This window comes from Lepisosteus oculatus, chromosome 17 (assembly GCF_040954835.1).
Source record: "Lepisosteus oculatus isolate fLepOcu1 chromosome 17, fLepOcu1.hap2, whole genome shotgun sequence".
In the NCBI taxonomy this organism is placed as follows: Eukaryota; Metazoa; Chordata; class Actinopteri; order Semionotiformes; family Lepisosteidae; genus Lepisosteus; species Lepisosteus oculatus.
The window spans coordinates 1768249-1795658 of NC_090712.1; the positions used below are offsets into that span (position 1 = coordinate 1768249).

Sequence of the window (27410 nt, forward strand, 5' to 3'; positions counted from 1 at the left end):
TTGATTGGACTTCCAAGAAAGGCTTTTGGAGTCATTTTGTCTGCTGGGCGTTATTTTGGGCTAAACCTTTAAACACAGCAGCATGGATCTGCTATAAGTGCTGTCCAAGAAGCCACATCCTCCTTACTCTCCTCCTCTCCCACCTAAACTGGTCTGTGATGGTGATATATAGTCTGTTTAACAAATGTATTTTCATTTCCAGCTGGGTTTTTCTCTCCTCTTCTGTGCAGCACCAAACGGATAGACAACTCAAACAGCAGACTGATGTCCCAGATTGAGAAAGACGCAGGTAAAAAGGAGGATCTCTCTCAGTCAGGACATTGGCTGAATATCGAGTTCAATCACTCCTGTAACGTGCCAGTGTTAAAGCAGTGTTTGCCGTGCCTTCACAAAGATACACAAACTCTCAGTTTACAAGAGAGTACAAGTTAATTCCAAAAGTAGAAAGAGAAAAAACACAATGCTTTCTAAAATATATATTAGTTAATAATAAGGCTCAGGTATTAAACAGGTTCAACAACTGCAAAAGGCTCAACAGCCAAAATGTTGTGTTTCTTATTTCTGCCTTTCAGTGTGGAATTAAGCCCTACTCTTCCACTGTAGCGGAAGCACACTGATGTAGGTCCCCATGTAAACATAATCAATTCCTGATGACACACGTTTCATTGAAGAGCTACACGACAGCTCTGACTTTATTTATTTCTTCATGTTTAATTCTTCATTTCACCCCGTTCTTCCATTTCGGTTCCTCACGGGGGGTGCAGTATGCATCTCTACACCTTTCCCATGAGTGCTTGTGCAAGAATAGCTTTCTAAGGCCCTCTGAGTAAAAACCTAGATTGCAGCTAGGGATCTCTCTGTGATTCAGGTGCAGGTTTAATCAAGAGCAGTCTGTATATATTTAGAAAGCTAACAACACCAGATGAAATCCGAAAGATATGGACAAGCCTGTGACCAAAATCTTCTATTATCACCATTCTTTCTCCCTTCTATTCACTTGTGTCCTAATAAATATCCCTTAGAAGCTCTCCACTCTGTTGTCTTTTAAAGAAAGGAACTTAACCAAAGGCATTTTTTGTCTTTTTCAGGAAGCGATGATAACAACCTCAACTCGATATTCTACGAGTACCTGACGCGATCCCTGCAGCGCTCACTGTGTGGGGATCTGCTCCTGGGCCGCTGGGGGGACTACAGCCAAGGGGACTGTTTCATGCTGGCCTCAGATTACTTGAACGCCTTTGTGCACCTGATTGAGATTGGGAACGGCCTGGTTACTTTCCAGCTACGAGGCCTGGAGTTCAGAGGTGGGACACTTGTTGTTAAAGTAGATGCTGTTTATTAGATTTATACTCACACCTTTCCGCCAAAATATTAGGAACACCCACTCCTTCCTGGGCTCCGGTGAATAGCAAGAACAGCTTGAAAAGACTATGGGAAGTATTGCACCCCAGTGCCATCTCACTTCTCCCTCAGATGAGGCTCTGTTGAGCGTGGGGGATTTAACTACACATTTGATCAGGGCAATGACAGTCAGGATCTGATTATTCTGGTCTGGAAGGGGGACTGCTGATGGTAGTCTGCCTCAGGTTCCACGAGCTAATAGTGCACTACAACCTATTGAGTTGGGGTTCCTAATATTTTGGCCAGTGAGTATGTTAGTACTAAAAATAGTCATATATTCTAGAAGATCCCAAAGTGCTTTATATATAGAATGGGTCCCACTTTCTACCTACATCCATCACAAAAGTGCAGCCCCCCCTTGGGTGAGGCTGACTGGCAACCATTCTGAAACAGCAGCCCCACTATAGAACAGATCAGGCACAGAAGTAAGAAATAGCTTCACCAAATGAATTAAAGATGAACCCTTAGGTAGGCCAGTGTTCAATGATCTACTAAGGATCTTGCGTCATTCAAGTGAAGGCCGAGTCCCCGGTCAATGTACTGGTTTGGAAATTGTTATCCGGAGGGAAGACTGCTACCTACTGGCCCACCAATACTGCTTACAGGAGATTCCAGGTTTTCTTAAGATCTGTCCCATCCTCAGTTCTGAGATCAAACTAGATCAAGCTAGATCGCTACTACTAACAATAATAAGAGTAATAATAAACATCTATTGGACTCTAGAATGAATCTAAATGACTAAAACTGGATGCTGACAAGTGGACCACGATAACTGTGTTCTGTCTTCCCTCTGTTCACTCTCCTCCTGGTGTGCATGGTACTGAGTTTCTTACAAAGCAGCCAGCCTCTTTTATATTCTGCTCCCTGTGAGTCGTTTCCCTGAGAGGGTGTAAACGGTGAGCCCACGAGCCTTTCTTGAAGCGGAGTTTCTCTCCCCAAGGCACGTACTGCCAGCAGCGGGAAGTGGAGGCCATCGCAGAGGGCGTGGAAGACGACGACGCTTGCTGCTGCTGTGAGCCGGGACACCTGCCTCACATCCTGTCCTGCAACGCCGCCTTCAACCTGCGCTGGCTGGCCTGGGAGGTCACCTCCACCAAGTACCTGCTGGAGGGCTACAGTGTCAGTGAGAACAACGCCGCCACCATGCTGCAGGTGTACGACCTGAGGAAATTGCTCATCACCTACTATCTCAAGGTAAAGAGAGTCTGAATGCATTTCAAGACCTTTTTTAAAAAATACATCCTGCACTGCTGTTGTAGAAAGGCTGAAGTCTGAATTTGCATCTCTGATGTTCTAACAGGGCAGATCCCCAGTTTAGAGCACGACAGGCCCCTCAAATCACCAGGAAGCCTATCATAATGCAGCTTGTGAGGGGGGCTCTACACAAACCATATAAGCATTTACTGTTGTAATGTAAGATGTTAGAAAAAGCAAGACAGAATAGTGTAAAATGCATTGGAACAAGTAAATGATGCTTGAAGAAGATCATCATTGAGAGTTTACAGTATTCTCAAACCTTCTTTTGTGCCAGTAATGGACTTTTCTTCTCCGATATGTGAAATTGCTGACTGGGGGAGAAGTGAAGGATTCATTCAGTAACAGCCATCCTGATCTCTCTTTCATTGGTGTTTCGTCTGCAGAGCATCATATACTACCTGCTCCACTCCCCTAAGCTTCAGGAGTGGATCAAAGAGCCTTCAGTGCAGCAGGCACTCCAGGTGTACACCAAGTGGCACCACATCGAGAGAGACCCCGCGGTGTTCAGTGTCAAGATCGACGAGGACTACGTCCTCTGCCTCCAAGGAGTGACCAGGGCCAGTTTCTGCAACGTGTACCTGGAGTGGATTCAGTACTGCAGCAGCAAGCTGGAGGAGGTGAGTGGTATTACAGCTGCTCACCTCTGACCTCCTGCAGCGTGGGGACGTGCTGGGGGGGGGTATTCTGGTGACATGTCATGATGTACAGTAGTTCCCATTAAAACCATTACAGGTCTAATTTGTAACAACACGGTTACAAATCACATTGCTTTTTACAAGGGCAATGGATCACTTTTGTATTTCGAATAACACCAGAGTTGATACTAAGAAATAAGTGGATGGGATCAGTCTAAAACACTGCCGAAAAAAAACAATAAAACCCCACATATTTAATGTAACTTCTCCCTTCTGAATTCTCCGACGTATCTGATGCAATTAATCAGCCAAAAATGAATGAAAGTGTTGGTAGGAATAAGAATTATTGCTTGTCTTAACCGTGGAAATAAATCCCATTGACATTGAATTTTTGACGTGTATTTGTATTCCTGTAACGAACGCTGGAATTCGGCTGGCACTTGACAAGGCCAGCAGGTAAATCCTGTTGTGTGCTCGAACTCCACAGCCTGTCGACAGCGAAGAGGACTCCCCCTTAGTCACCCTGTGCTTTGCTCTCTCGGTCCTTGGGAGAAGATCTTTAGGGAGCGCCTCCCACAACATGTCCAACAGGTCAATGTCCCCTCCATCTCGGGACAGTGTCCAAGCTGCTGTCTCAGGAGCAACGAGCTGCTCAGAAAGGCTTGAAAATCTTCATTCATTTCATTTGCTCTGATACACGTACAATATGTATAAGGGCCTAATTGTGCAGCATGTCCATGTGTGTTTATAGTATATTGTGCTGTTTAGTTGAGATTAGGTTAACACGATGTAATTTACGCAGCAAGTTTTAATGGCACTTTATCAAATCCAAATTTTATTTCAACATAGCCTTATGTAGCCTAATAATGCCATCATAAAACTTTCTTATAGGCTGGTTATAAGGGATTCCGTATGTTATAACATCATATTTAGCCTCTATGTAAAATGTAACAGAGGGCACATAGAAATAAAGCAGAACTAGGCACTGGTTATGTGTTACCAGCATTCCCTGGTAAGCAGCCCACTGACCAGCACGGTGAATGGTGCTGGTGAGGTTTCATTGCCCATCTCTTTGGCAGCTTGGAGTCTTTCCTGTATGGCTTCAACGCGTTGTTTAAAGGAGATTTCCGCATAGCGGCTAAGGATGAGTGGGTGTTCACGGACATGGACCTCCTTCAGAAGGTTGTGGCCCCAGCGGTACGCATGAGCTTAAAGCTCCACCAGGTAAGAGCTGCACCCCCACTCTTTAAACACTTGTCAAGACATCAGGGGATTCTCCACCTGTCAGCTGTTTGAGTCGAATTTATTGGTGATGTCTTCTTCTGCATGCTTGTTCAGGAAGCATAGGTCCACTCCTCCACATGACATCACATTCCGTGACCGTAGCTTTACAGATTTTTGTCCTTTTAATTATTTTTTTTTAAGACATTAATTACAAGTGTTGATCGTGCCTCACACTGCAAGTTAAAGAGGTGTGTCACAGCAGGCAACAGGCACTTTGCACTTAAGAGACGTGAAGACCGATTACTTTCTCCAACATGATGAACAGCAACACAGATTTTCTGACTGCATCAAATGTCTGGACAGCTTTTGACAGTGGAGGGGGATCATGATGACATTAGAAGGCGGTTCCAGTTCCTGGAACATGAACAGCAGGGATTCTGGAAGACGTACTGAAAGGCACAGCTCTCATTTTTCCTCTTTTTTTTATGCAGGATCACTTCACTTGCTTGGAGGAGACAGAGGACCCTGCGGTCCTGTACGAGGCTATTAGTAACTATGAGGAGACCCTGGTCATCTGTCACGAGGGAGACCCGGCCTGGCGGAAGGCCGTGCTGTCCAGCAGGGACACCCTCCTGACTCTCAGGCACATGATGGACGAGGGCGCTGACGAATACAAGATCATCATGCTCTACAAGCGTCACCTCAGCTTCCAAGTCATCAAGGTGAGGCTCAGAGCTGCGCCGGTGGTGCACCCATTTCACAGTCTCTGGTTATTCCAAATTTGTAAAGGTGTAACTTGCATTCAGATGCAAATATTCTTAAAATAACATTTGCCTAATAATGCAAAATAACTAATGAACTTAAATATTATTTTTGATGATGCTGCAATAAGGGAGTATGAATAATTATAAAATAAGTAGTGCCCATCAGTCCTGACAATAGCTTGCTATACAGGCTACAAAAATGAATAAGTGGACCCTCTGTAGTCAGGGAATACTAAGCATATCGTGGAATGTGTTTTCTTCGCTTCTCCTGTGCAGCTTGGTAAGAAATGGCAGATTTACAGTAGGTGGCAATATTTCAATAAGGTGGCAAATGTAGAATCAATATTTATTTACAACAACAGAACCCCCACAGTCTTGTATAGATATTCACAGATTTAAGAGTTTCAATAATTCTGTCTTCAACAGATTTAGACACAGAATTCCTGGTGAATTCGAGACACAAAACACCTTAAGACAGCACATGCATCCTGTCAAACAGAGTATCACTGTCCAGGACTAATTCTCTCAGCAGAATGGATACTAAACAGAACATTTGGAAGCTACTTCTCTTTTTAAAACCCTGCACACTACATTTCTTTTAGCTTGTAGATACTACAAAAGTAGGTATTCAGTATTTGCACAAAAATATGACAGCAAATCTCTTTCTTAAGACATAAAGTCTGGTACTCTTCCAATGCTCAGATTTCCTGGATAGAGTCTGGTCTTTTAAGCAATCTCTCTCACAGTCCAAATACTTCACCTCTAATACGGTCTTCCTCTCTCCTCTGAGATTATTCTACCTTCTTAAGTTTCCTCCTTCCTCCTACACGAGTGATATCTTTTCATCCTCACATTTCTCTCACTCTATGTATGTTCTCAGAGGGCTGACTCTTAGAATTCACTTGGAGAGAATACACACTCCTCATTGAACAGAGAGTTGTCTTAGCCTGAGTTCACAGCTGGTACCACTTGTCTGACGACCTGGACCTTTGATCAACATGACTGTCTCAACTGAGATGATCAGATAAAAGGCAACAGCTTAAACATTCAGAGAATGTCCCTCAAACATTTTATTTCTACTATACAAGGTCGCTATGTGTCAGACAAACTAAAGAAAAGGGAATGTGAAACAGGTTTTTTTGTTCAGTGTCATTAGAAGTAATGTGCATCTTAATTTATTTGGATTTACTTAGGGTTTTCTCTGGGTGCTTTACTGCTGGCAACGTCAATAAGTATCCCTAAATCTATTGGTGTGTGTGTGTCCCCTGGTAAGGACTGGGTGCAGGGTGCAATCACACATTGCTGCCTCTGCTTCCACAATAGGCTTCAGGTTTTCATTGTCCTACAATAAGCAATAAGCAGCTTTGTAATTATGGATGTCTGGTAGGGTCCCATTAACTGGCAGCAGGGCATTAGAGAGCCTATGCACATGAACCACTTTTATAGCTGCAGCGTTAAAAGCACGACGGCTGATCTGAGCGCAGGCCGAAAAATGTACAGCTCTTAAACATAAAACAGAATGTGATGATGTCCCATCTCAGTGATTGCTAACAAACACAAAGTTTGCATGACTGCAGTCACACTTCAGGGCACACAGCGCGCAACATCCTTGCCTTCACAGCTCACTACGGCATGTTCTTTGGCACTGATTATACAACATGTACAGTAGGAAACTAACAAGCCAGTTCTCTGTATTTCTAATGCCGAGCGTGGCGCAGCTCATCAAGTCCAAAGTCCACATGAGCTTTCTTTCCATTTCTTGTGATCAAAACCTGACATGAGCTTTGCCTTCCCTGACCTGTTTTCTCTTCCAGATCAACAAGGAGTGTGTCCGAGGTCTCTGGGCGGGGCAGCAGCAGGAGCTGGTGTTCCTCCGCAATCGGAACCCAGAGAGAGGGAGCATCCAGAACTCCAAGCAAGCTCTGAGGAACATGATCAACTCCTCCTGTGACCAGCCTCTGGGCTACCCCATGTACGTGTCGCCTCTGACTACGTCCTACATGGGAGCCCACAAGCAGCTCCAGGGCATCTGGGGTGCGCCCATCAGTTTGGTGAATTTAAAATCCTGGCTCTTCTCCAAATGGTTAAGGTGAGTACAGCAGGTGTGAAAAGCAGTGATCTCTCCCTCATTCTCTTTTCACTTCCTCTCTGTAGTGCCTTCATGGGCAGCCCTCTGTTGCCGATTCTCGTCGGTCGGCTAGTGCTGCCTCCTTCCCCTCTCTCTTTCTCCTGCTTGATCCCGCTGTTTTTCAGTTGACCCCTGATGACCATTACTTACAATACAGGCATGCCTTTATTCCGGAAGGTTATTATCTACAATCTCATCAAGATCTTCCCAGACCTTCAGTTTTCAAACATTTTTTTCCTGTGACTTGCTAGGCTAGAGATTTCGTGAAAACTGCCATTTCTGGTGTGCTTAAAGTTTAGCGGGGGAATATAAGGAGGAAAATTACACTTTCAGCTTTTTCTCCCTTTGCAGTGGAAAATGGTACTTGGGGCTTGAAGTGTGCATGGTGGGTTTTTTTTTTCAAATTAAAATACGTTCCAGGAATGGAAAGCTCAGTTACAAAGAAACAAATCTGATAGCTCATGGCCCATCTGTCTCCAGCTGTGCGATAGCGGGTTCCTCTTGTCCTGCGTGTCGCGCAGAGTGAGGAAGGACACCGTCACGAGCTGCCACAGCAGGGGGACCATGGAGGACGGGGACTGTGGGGGTGGAGGCTCCTCTCTCAGTAACCACCCCAGCTCCATCACCTCTCAGAGCCTGAGTGTGGGCAGGACCAGGGCTGTGCAGGCAACCAGAGGCAGGCAGCACGGAGCAGGTACTTGCACCCCATTGCAGCACCCATTGACTTTTCACTATTGATTTTGAGCCGCAAATAGGGCAGGCGTGGCTCGTCATTGCTGGGTGTTACAATCAAATGACCTGAAATAACTGACTTAAAAACACTGTTGTTGCCTCGTTCTTGGTAAAAATGTGTAGACAATGAAGAGCACATTAATAAGCACTTACCTGGATTAGTAATTAGTAATCGGGGGGAGCGGTGGCTCTGTGGCTCAGGATCTGCGCCTGTGGCTGGAAGGTTGCCGGCAGAGGAATCCTACTCCGTTGGGCCCCTGAGCAAGGCCCTTCACCCCAACTGCTCAAGGGGTGCTGTACAATGGCTGACCCTGCGCTCTGACCCCAGGCTTCTCTCCCTGTCTGTGTGTCTGTCTCATGGAGAGCAAGCTGGGGTATGCGAAAAGACGAATTCCTAATGCAAGAAATTGTATAGGGCTAATAAAGCAACATTATTATTAACCGCAATAATAATAAATAATAATAATAATAATAATTATTATTCTTATTATTATTCTTATTATTATTATTAATTTAGCATGCATGCAATAACATGCCATTTTGACCACTTAAAGGAAAACATGAAAACAGTGTTTGAGTCATATTGGGTTTTCAAGGCAAGTAGTCTGTTAATGGGCCGGTCTGCCAACACGCCTCACTGTTTCTACTTCTTAGCCAGAAGAGAGTACAGGAGCCGCTCTGTCCAGCCACAGAACCCGAGGCCCCCCGTCACCAGCCAGTCCGGGCCCATCCTGGAGAGCCAGCAGGTGTCCACCTCTGCCCAGGGCGTGGTGCAGAGGCTGTCCAACAGCACCTCCATCGCCTCGGTCTTCTCCCAGGCGCTCCGCTTCTCCGCGGCCGGCCCGCTCAGCTCCCAGCTGCCCCCCGCGGCCCAGCTCAGGCCCAGCCAGGGCTCCTCCTCCAGCTCCACGCTCAGCCTGCTCTTCGGCAAGCGCAGCTTCTCCAGCGGCCTGGTCATCTCCGGGCTGTCGGGAGCGGAGGGCGGGAACACCTCGGACACGCAGTCTTCCAGCAGCGTCAACATCGCCGCCGGGCCGTCCGGCAGATCCGCCAGCAGAGCCACGCAGGTAGCAGCAGAGAGGGACACCGACGGGGGCGATCATACCGCAACAAGTGCAAGAGAAGTTAGTTCTATGTCACGGTTATCATTTTATTTAGATCATTTCCATTTTTCTAATTATTGCAGCTACTATGGATACACAACAGTGGTAAGCTGGTGTTTACCATGTTTAATGTTTTGGTTTAGGGTTAATAATCTCAGTGTTTTTGTTGCAATGGGTTCTCGCACACTGGAGTGCTGGCTGTGCCCTGATATTAGGGGAACAGACTGTAATTTGCTGTTGGAGGCAAAGCTACCGGCTCATTAACAGACCATGTCTCCTGACTTGAGATGACTCAAACCTTGTATTTATGATTTTCTGGTTACAATTTTGCATGTAAATTATTTCAGGCACACTACAGTATATTACGAATAAGTGGTTTTAATGTGGTAATTCTACTCCTTTCTATTAATAATGTGCCAACAACCTTTTTATTTCAGTCATTTCAGGTCATGTGGGTCTGGGACATATTTCACCTTGTCAAATTTTGAGGCATGTCCAGTTTATTATGTAATAAATAACAAACAGAATGGAAAGATTGAGACAGTCTTTAACCAGATGAGAGACTCTTTGGCCTGTTTAGACTATCCGCTTGGTAGTTAGTCAGTAATCCATAGATATCATCAGCCCTTCCCTGAAAGAAGCTGGACAAAGCTTGTTCCAGTTTCCCACAACCCTCTGCGTAAAGACGTCTGTCCTGTTCACGTTTCACATGCACTTCCACATCGTTTCCACTTGTGTTCGCTGGCTTGTGTTTCACGACCAGACCAATGAAGCGAAACAGCCTCTGGCTCGGCTTCAACCCACCCACTCCTTGCAAATTACAAGCAAATCTCTATGGCGGCTTGTTTGCTGGCAGCCCATTGCTTTTACCATCTGGAAGCGTGTCGATTGAAAATTTCAGGTGGGTGGAATCCAGGACTTTGTGTACATTTGTCACAGATGCAGCATATGATTTTGAAAGAAAGTGTTAAAAGCTGAAGAGGCGGCACAAGAAATTGAAAAAGACGGATGAAATTCAAGACTGGGTAAGCACCTGGCAGAAGACCTTTAATTTAGATCAGTGCATCAGTGTTAATTCAAGGTATCAAAAACATAACCTAGCCAATACCCTGTCTGTCTTCAAGAAACAGCTACATGAGATCCCGGACCTGACCTGACCTGCGTTTATTCCTGACCTGGCCTGGGTGCATTTAAATTAACGGACACTCCTATGTGACATTTCCGAAATAACTGAAAGGCAGGAATAACATTGTGCCACGTGTGGAAATATTTTGTACAGTTCTAATACCAGTGGTCACTTCTAAAGCCTCATTCTTGCTAAAAGAGGGTGACCAGAGCTCTACTCAAGACTATATAACATCCTGAAAAACTGTTTCGATTCAGAACATTTAGGATACCCTTCCTGTATATCTTCTTTGGTGTTTTTAAGACCTTGCGCTGTGACTTCTTGCATTTCTAAACCTTGGTCAATTAGCTAGTGACTAGCAAAAGGGCTCTCATTTGTAAAACAACATCAGTAAGCAGCTGTTAAGGAGACCCAAACAGTATCTCTGCATCAAATGTATTGCAAAGACAACTAATATTTATTATGCATCAATAACTTGTATTTTTTTTTCCTTTAGTGGACATCGGAAGCCTGTGAAAGCCTAGAAGCCACAAACTCTGGTCAACCACAAGGCCCAGCTGGCCCCACGGAGAACGCCACTTCTTCAGAAAGAGAGGAGAAGAGCGCAGAAGAATCTGCCCCAGTTTTCCAAGAAGTGCCAGAGCATCACCCCTCTCAGAGATGTTGACACCTGCTCCAAAACTCAGCATGTTCTGCAAGAAGATCATATTGTTGGAGCAGAAGCTGGGAACCTTTAACCAAGCAACACAATAAATGTTCGTGAAAACGATACCCCACAAAACTAGAAAAAAGACATGGAATGTAATATACTATCTAGTACACAACTGACATGGCATTGACAAGTTGCTGTACATCTGGCAAGTACTGCAATAGAATTAAAAAAAAGATAATTCCAGTAAGATTTTGAGAGCATTCAATAAAGCTGGGGTCTGGCTGTTAAAACTGGATGTTAAAAGTCCTCTGCATGTCCAGGGATTGGGATTGTCTGATTGGCATGATGTTTGACCACTGATGTCATGGGTCTCCATGCCTGAACCTGGAGTTTCTAAAGACCCTGAACAGCTTGACTGTCATCAGTTTAACAGCTAATGTGTTTATATACAGTATATATATACATGTTGTAAATGTCTTTTGATACAGCTATCAGAATAAGTCATAAGGACCAGAATTACTTTAAGCGAACTAATTACTTGCTTAGTTATTAGTGACTTTTAAAATGTTCATAATCTTTAAAAGACAGGGCGGTGAGGATGACCTATAGGACTATACAGACTGGGGCTTTCCGGGAGCAGGCATGGAGACAATTGCTTTACAGTAACGGTCAGCTAACCTCTGACCGAAGAGCGACTCATTGTATGACATGTCTTCTTTAGCCTTCAACGCTAAATCCACCCCAGGATTGTTTGAGGATTTCTGGTGCTTGAAATATGGATGTTACCTATTAAATTATGTTTGCACACAGCTTTATGATTTGTCATATGTTGATTGGCTATGTTTCCTGGGAGCTCATCTGCAACACGTAAAATAAAAAAAGGTGAAAAGGTGAACATTCTCAGGCAGCCATATGACTGAGCTGAAGCTTTACATACATGAGGGTTGCTACTGAGATGCAGAGTTCAGTTCAGGATTTGACAGTAACTCTGCTCATTTTTTATATTTATGAAATAATCCAAAGAAGAAAGAAACCACAACGTTTCGGCCGTGGAGCACACCTGAAGACACCTGAAGAAGGCTCCACGGCCGAAACGTTGTGTTTTCTTCTCTTTTCAGCATGGAATAAACCTATTACTTGTTCCTTTGCAGCCTACGCATGCTGACGCAGCTGCCCACCTGAACTATCCAAAGTAAGGCTGTGTAAAGAGCCGGGGCGTTTTTCAATTAACATGCATCTCTGTTGAAACCATTCTCCTTGAAAGACTTGGTATCCAAAAAAAAATCAACTTTTCTTCTCCTACTTCTAATCCAGCAATTCCCAAACCTGGTCCTGGAGGAACAATCCTCTGGTTCTTAATCACAGGCCAAATATTATCTGTTAATTAGCTTTCAGCTCTTAAAAAGTCAAGTGAGCCCGTTTCAGAGTTTCAGATCTGCCCTCATTCATGTGTGCTGCCTGCAATGAGCAGGAACTAATTTGACTCTGCAGCAGAAAATAAAAACACTTATTGTCTTAGTGTCTTTCCCACCTGTGTCTGTTCTTTGCCAGTTGATTAACTATAGTAGTATGAAGTGTATATCGGAAACAGCAGCAAGTATACTAGGGAGAGCCTGTGTAAAGTGTGTGCTAAAGTTGCAAAGGAACAAGTAAAGGTTTATTCCATGCTGAAAAGAGAAGAGAACGTTTCGGCTGTGGAGCCTTCTCTGGGTGTGTTGGGTGTGAAGGCTCCACAGCCGAAACGTTGTGTTTGTTCTCTTTTCAGCATGGAATAAACTTTTACTGTTTCTTTGTAGCCCATGCATTGCTGACGCAGCTCCCTGCTTGAACTACATGGGCTAAAGTTGTTGGATACTACCCTTGAAGTTGGGTATGTTCGATATGTAGGACTGACTGAAGAACAATTCCAACAGAAGTCTAAATAGCAAATGGACCAATGAAGTCTTAGCAGAGATTTCCAGAGTGTGTTCCTCCCGGACCAGGGTTTGGAACCACTGTCTCGTGCAGCGTTTTCACTCTCCCCGAACTTGTCAGCCAGTCGGACAGCAGCTTGCCCAGCTCTTGGAATCGGGGGGCCCAGCGTTGACATTTCCATTCCATCCCACTGCAAGTCTTTGCTCCAGCTTATCCTCAATAATCAATAATAATCCTCTTCAATGATCTTCAGCCACTGGGTCAAGTAAGCAATTAAGGATGATTTCAGTAAAGAATTCATTGGAATTTAAAGTCCTGTGATAAAATAAAAATGCTGAAGTTGACTTTTCCCGGTATTAATCATGCTAAACAAATCGGGGACCCGTTTCGAGACTAACTTACAGAGGACAGAACAAAGGAAACTATCAAGTAAGTAATTGAGCATTAACACAAAATGATAAACTCAGTAGAGTTTCAAGCTGTTGGTCTTTTTAGACTTATTGAATCAGTAACGTTTTTTGTCCATTTAATTTTATGAAAGGTAACCACTGTATGATGCATGAAGTGTGGCAAAACACAGAGCACTACTGTTTTGTATGGAGTGAGCACTTGGCTCAATGTCATTTAACTGTGATATTTTCAGCAAATAAATGCAACCAAGTGGGCTTTAAGAGAATTCCCAACCCGTTATAATTGGGGTTCTTTTTTGTTGTAGGTAGACCCCCCCAAACAAAAGATATCATGCTTAAAAAATTGGAGTATGATCACTGAACGCTGTCAGACTAGTTACATCCGAAGGCATATTAGTCACATACACCAAAGGGGCTCTATGCCAGGACAAAGTGTGAATGAAGAAACACTAGCATCTTGGCTCAGATTTGCTAAAGACTGACCCTTTGTGTTCCTGTAAAACTTGAGAGGTAGTTCAAGTGTTGTCTTCATCTCAGCAGTGACAGCTCCTTGCTGTGGTATTAATACCACAGTGGCACTGTGGAAATATACAACCATCCAAGTGATCTCGGCTCAGATGTTACATACGATCCACGTCTCTCTGTTAAATACCCAAATGCACAAAACACTGAATGACACCAGAGACCTGAGAACTGCAAAGTGCATTCACAAAGTCCAGCCCCAACTCTTCATCCGCTGTTTCCTATCAGTAAGGTGCAAGCAGGCTCTGGCACATACAGAGCTGTTATCAAGTCACCTGTCTGGAATTTTTAGTCTGGCGAGGGGATTTAATCTCTGCCCACAGATATATATTTTGAGGAGCAACAGGACATTAAATCTCTTCCCAGATGTCTTTTCATTTAAAAGCATCTAACCAGAAGCAGTTTTATCAAGATACCCAACTTTCCAGAATGCTGGTTTGCTTAACATTGCCATGTCTCTATGTACACTTCTTTCTCCAGCTTTTGTTTCTCATCCTGCTGATGGAGGTTCATGCTGTGTACAGTATCTTACTGTGTCACAGAAACTATGTTCTGTAAACTATGATCATGACATGTTAAGAGTGCTCCTGCAATTAAAAAGAAGAAGACCAAAGCACCTTGTTATTTAATGTATTTAATATATTTACAGTTGTCAAAAATCGCATTGGTTTGATATCATATCCAAGTAATTGAAATACCAGATTAATAATTGTGCTATTCAGCAAACAGTCTCCCAGTTTCATGCAACAAATTATTTCTTTCATAGGTTCTGAATTGGCTCATCAGAATATAATTTCATTAATATAAAGAGGACTAAAGTCATTCAGACAATTTAAAAAATCCCTTGGAAAAGTTGTCCCACTGACATCACAACACTACGGATTATTCTGCCAACAAAGTAACCCCAACTTAGTGAAAAGTAAAGAAAGAATCACTTCTCTAAGGGAGTTGTAAAATTATTGTCTGCAGATTGCAGTACTTTAATACATACTCATACAGTATCGTTTATGATAAATAACTGAATCATTATTTTATTTAGCAAATGCATGCTGAATATAAAATGTCAGTTTGGATGGACAGTTCTATATTGCATCCTTTAAAAATATCCATCCTTTTCAAATTTCGATGTAAAGACTTTCACAAAAAATACAATTTTTGCACTGGCAGCTAAAATCAAGAACACAATTTTGTGAATTTCTCATTTATTTCTGTTCCAGCTGATGACAATATTTAAAAAGGGTGCCATGACTTGAGAAACTCAGACTGTGAGAAAAGGATGTTCTGATAGAAGCCCGGATCAAATCTGAAGCAAATGTGATCAAATCTGCAAATCTGAAAAAAGGAAAATGATAAGCTGAAGGCCACCTCTTATTTAGATGCTCTGTCTAAAGTTTTGTTTTTACTTTACTTTGTTTTTTACTTTTATTTTCTGAGGGACCATGTGCTTCAAAAATATCAGCTGAGTATTTTGTGCTTGAAGTTACACCATTGTTTGTGAAACACTAAAGGAAACCAAAAGGACGTGCCTTTAAGACTGAAAAGGCTGGACAAGAAACTTGGATCAATTTGATACTAACTACTAAAAGGACAGAGTGGCTCTTCAAGAGGAGTAACTCCTCTTGTTTGCAAACCTTCTTACAATTCTGAAGTATAAGGAGTTAGTCTAAGCATTCATTGGAAAAAGTAAAAAATATCCACATTGCACTAAATACTGTAGTCAATCACACAAGCTTGAATGTAAAATCAAGTGCCTTTAGCTACCTTTAATTACCTGGTATCACTAAGGTCACAGTATATTTTTCTAACTCTCGGTTAACATTGTAGGACTAACTATATGTTTACAGCATGCCCAGAGGACTATAAGAGCTCAGTAATGATACATCATTAATGTTGTTTTTCAAAAGAAGAAAAGTTTCTGATATTTATAATTTGTTGCCAGTGTCCATGTTTTTATTTTTGTTGTCTCTTCCTACAGTACCTCTAAATCTGCACATACTGTAGCTGTTCTGAATTATGCCCATCAACACTGTAAACTAAGATGAGATGTTACATAGATGCCCATACATATCTGACTGTTCCACTTGGCAAAACCTCAGAAATAGCAATGAAAATAGATATACTGAGAGGACTATTAAGGCTTCATATTTAGGCAACAATCAGAGTAATGCGTTTGCAATCAATAATGAATTTGTCAGCATTTAGAGTCCGGTCTCCCTAGGTTTGCAGATTGTAAAGAGGTTTATTGAATTTACTCCCTCTGAGCGGTTTGTTTTTGTCAACATGAAACACATTTAAGAGTAGGCAGGGCTGGTGGGAGCAAATAAAGTGCCAACAGGTCAAAGGTCAAAAGCTGCCTGCTCCCATTGTGACACAATGAAGTCAAAAGCTGTATCTGCCAACAGAAGTGTGCCCTAGTGGTTATGTACAGAAGTGTCATGCAAAATGAGCTCACCACTGTTAAGGAACCTCCAGTCACACACACAAGGGATGCCATAACTCCAGATTCAAAGCAACACACTTGCAATCTGAGCAAAGGGCTCTGCCTGCTGAACATCTCTAGAGCCCCGTACTGCAGCCTGGGCAAGGGGCAACACGTACCCGGGTCTGAGAGGGAAAGCATCATGGAACCGAAACTAGAAAGGGTACCCTGTATCCTGGGCTTCTAACCAGGGACAAACTAGCAGAGCTTCCAGAAGTGGGCTCGCAGCAGCAAGTGACCAAAGGTCCTGTCACTGTTTCCAGCCTCGCTTAACACATCTTCACAGCGTATCATGAAATTACAGGACCAAGGAGAGCAGGTTCTTGCGAAAGACTTTCATTTTCATTAGCTTTTCAATTCAAAGCCAAATACAACTAAGAGTCACCTCAATGTGCAATAAATACATCACATTTCACTGGACGTTTTTTTCCATAATCTCTACTTATCTGTTTAGTTACATGCAGACTACACACATTACATTTTTCTTGAATAGATCAGTACTCGTTAATAAACATCATGATTGGGCGTGTTACATGCAGATGACTATCAAGTTGTTCCCATATTTGCATGACAGAGGTCATGTCCAGGCACTGAGGCTTCTTGTAATGATGCTTTTCAGACAGATTCTGCTGGTTAATTGACAGTTGCATTAACAACCACCTCTTCAGAGTTCTGCACTTGACAATGTCTTAATAGAATAACGAGGGGGGTTTATGGAGAGCAAAAAGCTGTGCCTTTGTCATTGAAGTCGGGCCTCTGGCAATACCAAGCCAGTCTTACCCAGCTTTGCAAATACACCAAATTCAACCAGCAACCCATAAGGAAATTCAGCTTCTTACGTGTGCTTTTGAGTGGCCTGAAATGTAATAGTTCCTTAATAAAACCTACAGGAGACAGATGAGCTGTTTTGTTTAAATTCTGCATTTAAAAGGGGCATCTCATTCCTTGTGGCAATAGAATCTTTCTTTTGAAATACTATGAAAAACAAAAGCAATTTGCAAATTATTATAAGATAATTAATTTGGTTAAAGGTATGTTTTATATCCAGTTTCACACTACAGAGTACTGAAGTCTAAGCCAAAATGGGACTGTTCTCAGCACTTGTTACTGTTCTGTATCAAATGTGACCTCAGCCATGGATATGTTTGTATCATTAAATACTCCAGAAATAAGCAGCTATGCAGTCACATTCTGCTATAGCCACCAAGCTGTTTCAGAGCACTAAATTGAATACAAAGGCAAAAAACAGAGGTAGATGTTTCTGTTTTTACAATTGTAAATTCTGCTAACGCACCCCACATAGCCCTTAAGAAACAATATCCTTTTGAAAGACAACAAGTGCACCACTTTTTCGAGAAAAGAAACATGCATCACTGAACACTGATCATAATTCATCAGGTTTTCTTGCCTGTATTCTAAAAACGACAATATTCATCATCTCCTTGTTTTAAATAAATTTTCATGGTCCTGAAGAAAGAAACATGAAAGCCAACCATGAACTAAGGAGCCAGTAAACATTACTCATTGGTTTCTCTAAAGATGTGTTTTAAGTTATACGTGAATCAGCTTTCCTAGCAAGAGGAATGTCATAACACAGCAACAATTCAGACAAGACATTAATTTATTAAAAGTTAATCTTTATAAATATCCTTTTACCATCATGAAGGTATTTACTATATATTTATTTTATAAATAAAAATAAGAAACTTTGCTGAATATGATAGAAGAGTATCAGCAAAAAAAACAATGTAAACCTTGTTTTTTTCCACACAGCTTTCAGACCTCTTCAGCGTTTCGTTACAACAGTGAAATATTTGCATAGGCAAAATAAGATTAGCCCTTATACAGTTATTTCCTGAATTCTTTATATATTTAAAATCTATTTCAGCTGAAAACAATTAAACAAAAATAATCCAGCTACTTTTTGTGAACTCTTAATACGTTTTTTTTTTCCTATGCACATTACGCTTACAGTGTTAGGCTTCAAGTAAATGTCTAAATATCAATTGCACATCAACAACTAAACGTGAAACAAAATATGTTATGAGAGGTAGTGGCAAATCCTAACGAGACTTTCCAAGAAGAAACACCATGAATAAGGCTAGTGTTTTTAAAATAAATATAATACATTAGATCTATATGAAACTACTACATTAACAACCTGCTCTGGCCATTTTCAATATCTGGTTACATGGCAGTATTCCTACAAACTTGATGCTGAGCAACATCTGACTACCCATTGGCATTTTTCTTCATTTTGACTAGTTTCTTTTCCGGATTGTTCTTGAAAAGACGAGTACAAAGAACACAGGTAAAACCAAAATCAAGGCATCTCCCATCACCTTGCCACTTTAAAAGCAGTGATTGCACCAGCAGTACAAAATGCTCAGTACTATAAAACCCTGCAGTGGCGGACTGCTTTTCTGCACAGACATAAAAAAAAGCTGCACTTTACAAACAGTCCTCCCTCTCCCTTCACCTCCATCAGTTTCAAGATTCTTCCTTATCGCATTTGTAGCTGAGTGCATTTCTTAACGAACAATTGACTTCTAGTGCCATTTTTTCCGACTGGGTGTAGTTTTTGAGCATCCTGTAGCCAATGGGTTGTAATTCCTCAATTAGTCTCAAGTCTTCAGTCCTCACTTTCACCAAAATTGAAGGCGAATAAAAGGATTTTAGGTATTCAGCCGCAGTCTGGTGATTAAGTAAACAGTAATTAAAACAATTCATTTCAAATTTGTCCTAAAATAGCTGACATGAAATATATTAGATATACCACTAGGTGGTAGTATTAAATATTATAATACTACTATAATCCAGTAACCATCTAGCATGCATTTCAAAAGACTGAAGGCTAAGCAGTCTCATGTTTAGAGACCGTCTTCAATGTGGAAAAATGGTACTGCAGAGAAATCTCTCCACGTGTAGGTACAATATTTTACAGAATTAGAAGACATAAAGAGTTTCACGATGACAGCTGTATTAAAACCATCAATCCCATCATTTTCCCGTTATTCTCAGCAGTTCGGGATATAAAACGGAGTGGCTACTTTCTGGAACAAGCAGTATTCACAGCACCGCGAGACCGGCCCTCACCCGTCTCTTCCCCCATGTGCTCTGCCCAGCCGTGAAGCTAATTTACTTCCCGCCGTGAACTCCTGGCAGCTACCGCCACACCTGGTCACCGCAGTGCAAAGGGGAAAGAGGAGCACGGCGGCCATTTTGTATCTTTCTGTGGATTATCAAGATAAGATCTTTTTTTTCCAAACAGCACTAGTTTAATGGGTTGAGCAACTCATCAGTCATGCCGAACAAAACACAGTTGTGCAAACCTTTTTTTTTTAAATAGAGAGTTACTCCTATCTGAAACAGCATTCGTTCTATCACTCTGTAGGAGGCAACAGACAGAAGTTGCAGCTGAGAAAGAATAAACTCATAAATCATGTTAAAACGTATTATCATGTAAAAAACAAATGTTAGAAATTTCAATCTCTTTGCGTAATTTGAACCGTGCACAGTTTGTAAACATCTTGTGTAAAATTGATGCATGCTGCTTTGCTACATAGCTACGAATCAGATCAAACCTTTCTGAGGGTTAGGTTGTGGCTCCTTGACAAACCTTTCACGCATTGCTCCTTTTTCGGGTTTCGAAGAATTCAATCCTTGTTTTTGGACAACAGGAGAACCGAGGCCGATGTGAGTAAAAGCCAAACAAAGCTTGCTTCACCCGCGACCGGTCCAGAACCTCAAGGCTTATAGTGGTTCTGCAACAGAACCCAGAACCGGGCACTGTCAACCCACAAATCAAAACACCACTGGAAGCCGATTACTTCTTAATTCTCTTAGCCAGTACTATAAAACATTACTACATCCTTGGATGGGTAACTGTTTCAAACCTGGGGCCGAAACTAAGTATCTTTGTTAAATGCGTAAAAATCTTACATAAAACCAGAAACAGTTGTAAATACTCCCTAAAGCTTCAAAAAAGTCACAACATGACTCAAAATGCTTACTATTGGTCTAACAAATACAATTATAATATCCCTTCACATAGCTGTGCTTGTGTTTTTATTTTTGTTTCACAAAAATGCCCCTTTGTGACATTTGAGCTATGTGGTTCTCTTTGCTGTTGAAGGTATGATGGGATGTGCCCAGACACTTGAATAAATTCAGCCCTTTCGTTTCCCTATTTGATTATCCTAAAGAAGGAAATTGCTTAGACAGGTTCCCAATGAGGATAGCGTCTGCAGCGTACTGTACCTCCTAAAACAACGAAAGTAAATTCCCTTAACTCACAGGGCCCGCGCAGCAGAGCAGGTCAGACAGGAGACATTCTCCACAATGCTCTGGACCCGATGGCATTCAGTTCAAAATTCCATATTCTTGTTACATGCAAACTGGATTTAGGAACACACAGTTTTTTTTATTACAGTCAAGCATTAAGACCTTGTTAAAAACAGTGAAAAAATCCAAATAAAAAATGTTTTGTCTGCGTTCACAGTTGTGAAGCGTGAGTGTGAAAAGGCTTTGAAAGTACAGTACAATGACTAAGGGTACACATTCTGGTGTTTGTTTTGTTTCACAGTTGCCTGAGGAGTTTCTTTTTGCTGCAGTTCACCAGGAGCTGAGCTTGGGTGGGGGTGTTTTTTTAATTGCTTTGCATTTCTTTAAAAGTTAATAGCAAACCCTCGGTGCCACACATTTGAAGAGTCAGATTTCTGCAGAGGAGCCTCTTGCACTCTCAACGAGAGATTTGTAAAACGCAGAGTTGAGAAACCTTGGGAAAGAGTCTCTGTGCATCAGAGTGTAAATCTGAAGCTGGGCCTCATTGTACATGTCGCAGTTTGGCTCCAATAGGTTCCTGTTGATCCCTTCTCGAACTCTGGAATCAAGGCTGACCTAAAAACAAAAGATCAACTTCACTTTAGCCAGAAGTTACAGTATATCACCCTGTAACAGCCCACTGAAGCTCAGCAGGTGTGAGCCTGGTCAGTACCTGGATGGGAGACCTCCTGAGAAATCTAAGGTGTTAGTGGGACCAGTAGGGGGCGCTCACCCTGTGGTCTGTGTGGGTCTTATTGCTCCAGTACAGTGACAGGGACACTCTAATGTAAAAAAAAGGTGCCGTCATTTGGATGAGATTTAAAACCAAGGTCCTGACTCTCTGTGGTCATTAAAAACCCCAGGGTGTTTCTCGAAAAGAGTAGGGGTGTTACTCTGGTGTCCTGGCCAAATTTCCCATTGGACTTTACCAGTCATGGCCTCCCAATAATCCCCATCTCTGAACTGGCTTCATCACTCTGCTCTCCTCCCCACTGAGAGCTGGTGTGTGGTGAGCGTTCTGGCGCACTATGGCTGCCGTCGCGTCATCCAGGTGGGGCTGCACACTGGTGGTGGTGGAGGGGATCCCCATTACCTGTAAAGTGCTCTGAGTGGAGTGTCCAGAAAATGCCCCATATAAGTTTAAGTATTATTACTTTCAAATCTGACCTGCTTGACTTGCTACTACAGTTGACCTCAATGTATCCCACTCTTTAAAGGTGAATTGTACAGAGGCAGATTTCTTGTAGCAATGTCTGTCTCCGGAATCATCAAATTTAAATGGTTGCTTGTGAAAATACAGACAACGTAGGTTAATGAAGGTCACTTGCTTACAACACAAGTCCAATGTACTGCGTGCAGATTCATCAAAACACAATCTGCCTTTACTTTTACCAAAATCAACATCAGCTGGAAAGCACACATCACATGCTGTCTTATTCAGCCTTCTGCTCATTAGGTCATTACTGTAATTCCACTCACTTATTAGAAAAGTCACCATCTATCTGTTAAACATACTGTAGGTTCTGGTCAGTAATCTAAAAGTAGCAGCCCAATCACTTAATTATTACAGAGAGTACTGCACAGTACTTGTCCCTATACTATACAGGTATGTTTGATCTGAAATCTATTTGAGATGCATGACAATGATGGTAAATTCAATGACTTCCTTGCATCCGTAAGAGGTATGTTATGAAAGTCTTCCATCTCCAGTTATTTCACTCATTCCTCTACTGAAGGCTGGTTTGGTACAGATATCTATAACAACCTTTCCTGTGTATAAGCATCAGTGAAGATGGATCAAAAGGTCACCCACTACAGAGTGGGCAACTTTATGGTTGGACACTGAGAAACGAAGTCTTAGGTTACTTCAGACCTTACCTCTTTAGGGGAAAGAATGGAGACATAGTCTTCATAAATTATCCTGGCCTTTTCATCTACTGCTTTCGTGTTCTTTTCGTGTTTCAGGTCTTCACAAGCAAGCCAGAACAACAAGTTCTCTTCACTGTACTCAGAACGCAGAAACTGTCTGAAGAGATTCCTTCCTGATGGGGAATACATCATTCTCTCAAAGCTACGGGACCAAGACAAGATCTCCTCCAGGGTGGGCTCTAATCTGAAAACAGACACGAAAAACAAACATAACTTTCTTACTGTATGTCTTCTGGGAGATTTTTTTATTTTTCTTCTAGCTTTTAATTTCTTTCAATGGGCTTCACACGTCTGAGCATAAAAGCATAATTTTCAAAGCACAGCAGAGAAAGAACAAAGATCTGAAGTTATTTATGTTTAAGCTTTGCTTCCTCTCTCTTTTTTACTGGGCAGGTGTATTAAATCTTCAACTGCTTTCAAAGTTTGAGCCACATTGGACAGCTGTACTACAGTACATACACAACACCGAAACACTATGTTGAATGTGACACATTATATTATTTGCTGCTAGAAACCAACTGAGGTGCAGTAGATGGGCTCATTTCTTACTGCTGAAAATCCACCTTTAAGATCCAGTTAAATATTATGTTGTTTTAAATATCCACAAGCATTCCATATCTGAAGGCCATTCCTGCAATCTAGCACATGCTCTTTATTAATATGTCCAGAGCTGAGAAAATCTGGTGAGACTTTTTGCTACATGCATACAGTCACAGACATCGGCCACACATAATGACTTATAGGCTTTAACCCTTCTTTGATTTTTTTAAAGTAGATATTTTTAAAGGTTTGACTGCTAGTCATTCTAAAATAAAGGCAGTCTTTTAGTTATAGCTGTAATACTGAACTTTCCTTTGGTTGGTATAATTTGCATAGTTAACTGCACCCTCAATCCCATGTGCCGGCTGTCGTTGTTATCAGGTCAGGGAGACGCACTCTGCAGTCTGTTCCAAGGTGTGGCTTTACTATCTGTGTCACAGCAAAAAAGGCACTGCAGCACCACAAGGGGGGAAAGGGCCTATTGTACAGTACATACATAACTAGAGGCTGATAATATTCTGTAGGCATAGGAGAGTAAACTGCTAAGTTACTCTAACAGGGCAGCGAAGACTGATGAGACATTCCAAACACAGCATTGTCACAGGCTGCACCTGCGGACCCTGGGGACACCCAAGTCCTATAAAAGACACGCAGAGTAGAAAGGGAGCTGTCTACTCAGACCCTCACAAGTCTTCTAGACGGTTACACACAACACCTCAGGGTGAGATCAAGTACAACTGGGCAAGAGTCAGTTTGCCTCCAATGGCATCAGTACATTGCGAGATACAGTAAAAGGATCTGGAAGCTGCACTGATGATATGGCCCACTGGCATTGAGTCAAGGTGTTTGAAATATCTGAGACACCTTATTATGCAAGTAACAGGCTAAACAGCAAGGTAGGCATTTTAATATTGTCTCAATGTAGTCTTTAACATGCTGGAGATAGCACACTGTAGTTCTCACAGCACCTAAAAGCTTCTCTTAAACCTATGGGGCATTCCTAAATTAGATTTGCATGAGTAAAACACTCTAAAAACCTTTGTGTGTGTGAACAGCTGTCTCGTGTGACTTTTTTTAATTTTAGAATAAACAATCCAAACAACCTTATGCTCTAATTGGCTAATACAGCACAGGGAAACTTTGCAATTGCCAAAGAAAAAAAAAATCGCTCATTGACACACCGATTCTAACGCTAAAGGCAAGATGATCTTTTTTCATTAGAAAAAAGAATCTCGGGTTTTTTATTTCAGATATATCACTTGCTTGTGACAGAGTAACACTATCAATTCCAACAACGACGAATCTCAAACTCATGAAAAGAAACCAGCATAAGCAGGAACCACAATCGTGGGCCCAAATTATCGGGTAGCCTCAACAAACTAGGAAGAGCATAAATCATTCTTTTAAAATCTATTGTAGGCAATAAGCTATGAGTTAAAATGGGAGTTGTTGTTAACGAAAGGGGGCCTTTATGCTCATGTAGCCTGTTTAGTAGTAGCGGGTCCTGTCAGAGTAGGCAAAGCTCTGTAAAGATCAAGCAGGCTTCGTGCACTTCAGTGGAGGATCCTTAAGGGGAATTGGAGTTTGTGATGGGCTCTTTAGCTCGGAGGCAGCTGGATCTGACCACTCAGAGTTCGCCACACACTTCTTGTCACGAAAGCGTTCTTTCCAGACCCTATGCAGACGACACAATCCGGCGATGAGTGAGGAAAACACGGGGGAAAAAGCATGCAGGGGTCGGGAATGAAAACAGGGGGCGTGTCCATAGTGCACAGGTGTTCAGGGGGGTGAGTCCGGGGCAAACAATCCAAAACAGAGTCCAAAGGGAAATCCAAGAGGGAGGCAAAAGGTCCGAATCCAGGCGGTCCATCCGAGACGAGGACAAACAGGATTAAAAACCAGAGCGGGATTCAGTGGAGGGTTGGGGGGAAAAAGGGGGAACAGGACCAGACACTCAGATCCTGGACTCGCTTGGTACAGGAACCAATGCAGAGCTGAACAGAGTGGGCGTCTGGCTTTTAAGGGGGGCTGGAACAGGGGGCAGGTGCACAAAATCAAGTCCGAAGTGAAAGAGCCGGAGCGCCCTTCAGGGGGAGGGACTACAATCGTGACACTTCTGTAACTGCACCAGGACCAATGGGTTCATGTCATTGCCAAAGACAGCAAAGTGCCACAAATCCTGCCAGGTCACATTCCAGTCTGACACAGAGAAAGGGAACACAGAGCTTGTCTTTGTGTCTCTTAGGCTGGTGGTCTGGTGACGGTTTGTCAGTGATCAATCTGGTTAATTAGCCCTTGAGAAATAGCGGGACGTGACTGCTGGGTAATTGGAAATTAAAAGCAAGAAATTGAGGATCAGGCTAAACACTGGCCCTTGACTGTCCAGAGTGTTAAAGAAATGTGGGATTTGTTATATGCAGAAATGCACAGTATGCTAAAGTGGAGATCAAACATTAGTTAGCCTGTGCAAAGATGATAGAAAATCAGTTTATATATATATAATCTATTATTTGGAAAACTTGAGCGCAGCATGTTACAGCCCTGCTCCTGGAATCACAAACCCATGGGCCACTTTGAGCAGTAGAATACACAAAGAAACAGGAATACAGCTGTATAACCGGGGACAAATGTAAGCTGCTTAACATAAAATGAATAAATCAATAATAAGGACCATCAGAAACATTTTACTTACTGTTCTTCCGCAGCTTCAATACTTTCCATTTTCGTACAGGTTTGCCTCTCGCGCCCTTCCATCAGGTCTTCATTCCTGACACATCCAAGAACAAAATCCCCCCAAAAACGTTAAGAGCTTCCCTTGGACCTTAAAAGTTGCAGTACCGCCCTTTGTTGTCTTTCACAAAATATTGTATCCGGTATGTTTCAATAACCCATTACAAGACAACAGAGGCAATGAGTTAACTGTCCCCAGTCCTGGTCTTAAAGGGCACTACCTGCAGGATTTCTCAGTCTGTGAATCATCGACAGCTGAATTAAACCTTCATTGTCCCACTCTATCCCTCCTCCACAGGTCTGACATTGAAATTTAATTAACAACCGATGCCCGCGCTCGTGAAATTTGACAAGAACAATCAGACTGCATGGGCTGCAGACAGGAACTGGGCCCCAGCACTGACCACTACAGTGGCCAACACAGCCGGGAAAACTGTTGTTTCCTTTGCCTTTCTGATGCTGACCCCAGGGAGACAAGTAACAGCAGCTAGGGGCAAGTACTGCATATCCAGTCGAAAAGTACAAAGACAAGGAAATATTGTAAAGGCATCTATGAAAAACACTTGCCTTCAGGGTCTCTAATGTTAGTTACAATATCGGAAATGCAAAGTTAGGTCCCACAAATGTGCCTCTGTTGATATTACACTGTTTTCAATGCCTGTTTATCAGATCTAGCAACCAAAAAAGTGTTCTAAGTAAGTGGTCATAGCCAATCATGAATCTGCTAGCCACACCTGCTGAAAAGTGCTCTAAATAGTGAGGAAGAATTTTAGCAATTACCTTTTTTAAAGTGTATAAGATAGTGACAAGTTGGCTTTGAAAAATGCTTTTTACCCAGCAACAGTATGAAAGAACAATTGTAAGCAGATTATTTTTTTTATATTAATGGTACAACAGCAGAATGTCTAGCTCATTTCACACCTTTTATTTATATACTTCCTTTTGTCTGAATGCAAGGTAGAACTGCTTCTTAAGAAGAATGTGGTCAATTACAAAGAAATATTTGTAGAGAGAAAAACAACTCCTAATATGGAAACTTAGAATGAGCTTTCCTATGTGAATTTGCTGTATAAAACTCATTGCATTTATCATCTCGGTGGAGAGGTTACTCACAGATCTGTATGAGAGGCTGCTCTCAGGTCTCCATGATTATATCCTCCCCATGCGCATGTATAAAGGGACTCTGCTTGATCACACCTAACCTGAGTGAAGACTTTTCTTCGACAATAGACAACATGTACTAATCACTAAACATTCAGTATGTCTTACCCTCCGCTGGGAGCTAATGCAATGTGCACAGGACAGGAGTTACAGTAGGTGCTGATGCTAAGTAGGTTTATTTAGCACTCGAGGAGCAGAGTTTTGAAGCCTGTTGAGCACTTTAGAAGATTTCCCAGTAAGGGTTACATGACGCACACACCTACTGTAAACCCTGTACAGCTGCGTGTCTTTATTTTACACACATAAATGAGACTATATGAGACAGGCAGGATGTCAAGACATGGTCACACTGATGAGTTCCAAACAGCACAACTTCTCAC

At 42.2% G+C, this 27410-nt stretch overlaps 2 protein-coding genes across 10 annotated transcripts in view; one reads left to right on the plus strand and one right to left on the minus strand.

Moving 5' to 3' along the window:
- Window positions 1–12540, plus strand: part of pcnx2 (pecanex 2) — a 37303-nt gene extending 24763 nt beyond the window's left edge. For 2 of the 5 annotated variants that reach the window (XM_015362518.2, XM_015362519.2), the window contains exons 24-34: window positions 231–289; window positions 1089–1304; window positions 2342–2595; window positions 3042–3275; window positions 3781–3884; window positions 4373–4517; window positions 5009–5239; window positions 7096–7370; window positions 7931–8103; window positions 8796–9265; window positions 10867–12540. In XM_015362518.2, coding sequence (XP_015218004.2) covers window positions 231–289; window positions 1089–1304; window positions 2342–2595; window positions 3042–3275; window positions 3781–3884; window positions 4373–4517; window positions 5009–5239; window positions 7096–7370; window positions 7931–8103; window positions 8796–9265; window positions 10867–11037 — 2332 coding nt within the window. In that variant the 3' untranslated portion in view covers window positions 11038–12540. Of the gene's footprint in view, window positions 1–230; window positions 290–1088; window positions 1305–2341; window positions 2596–3041; window positions 3276–3780; window positions 3885–4372; window positions 4518–5008; window positions 5240–7095; window positions 7371–7889; window positions 8104–8795; window positions 9266–10866 lie in introns of those variants that run through there. The other 3 variants (XM_015362521.2, XM_069179909.1, XM_015362524.2) reach the window with 2 other exon arrangements.
- Window positions 12541–14486: 1946 nt separating this feature from the next.
- rgs17 (regulator of G protein signaling 17) overlaps window positions 14487–27410 on the minus strand; it is a 37381-nt gene continuing 24457 nt past the window's right edge. For all 5 annotated transcript variants that reach the window (XM_015362531.2, XM_069179954.1, XM_069179953.1 and 2 more), the window contains 3 exons: window positions 25832–25906; window positions 22549–22783; window positions 14487–21246 (listed from right to left, as the gene is read on the minus strand). In XM_015362531.2, coding sequence (XP_015218017.1) covers window positions 21058–21246; window positions 22549–22783; window positions 25832–25906 — 499 coding nt within the window. In that variant the 3' untranslated portion in view covers window positions 14487–21057. The remainder of the gene's footprint in view (window positions 21247–22548; window positions 22784–25831; window positions 25907–27410) is intronic.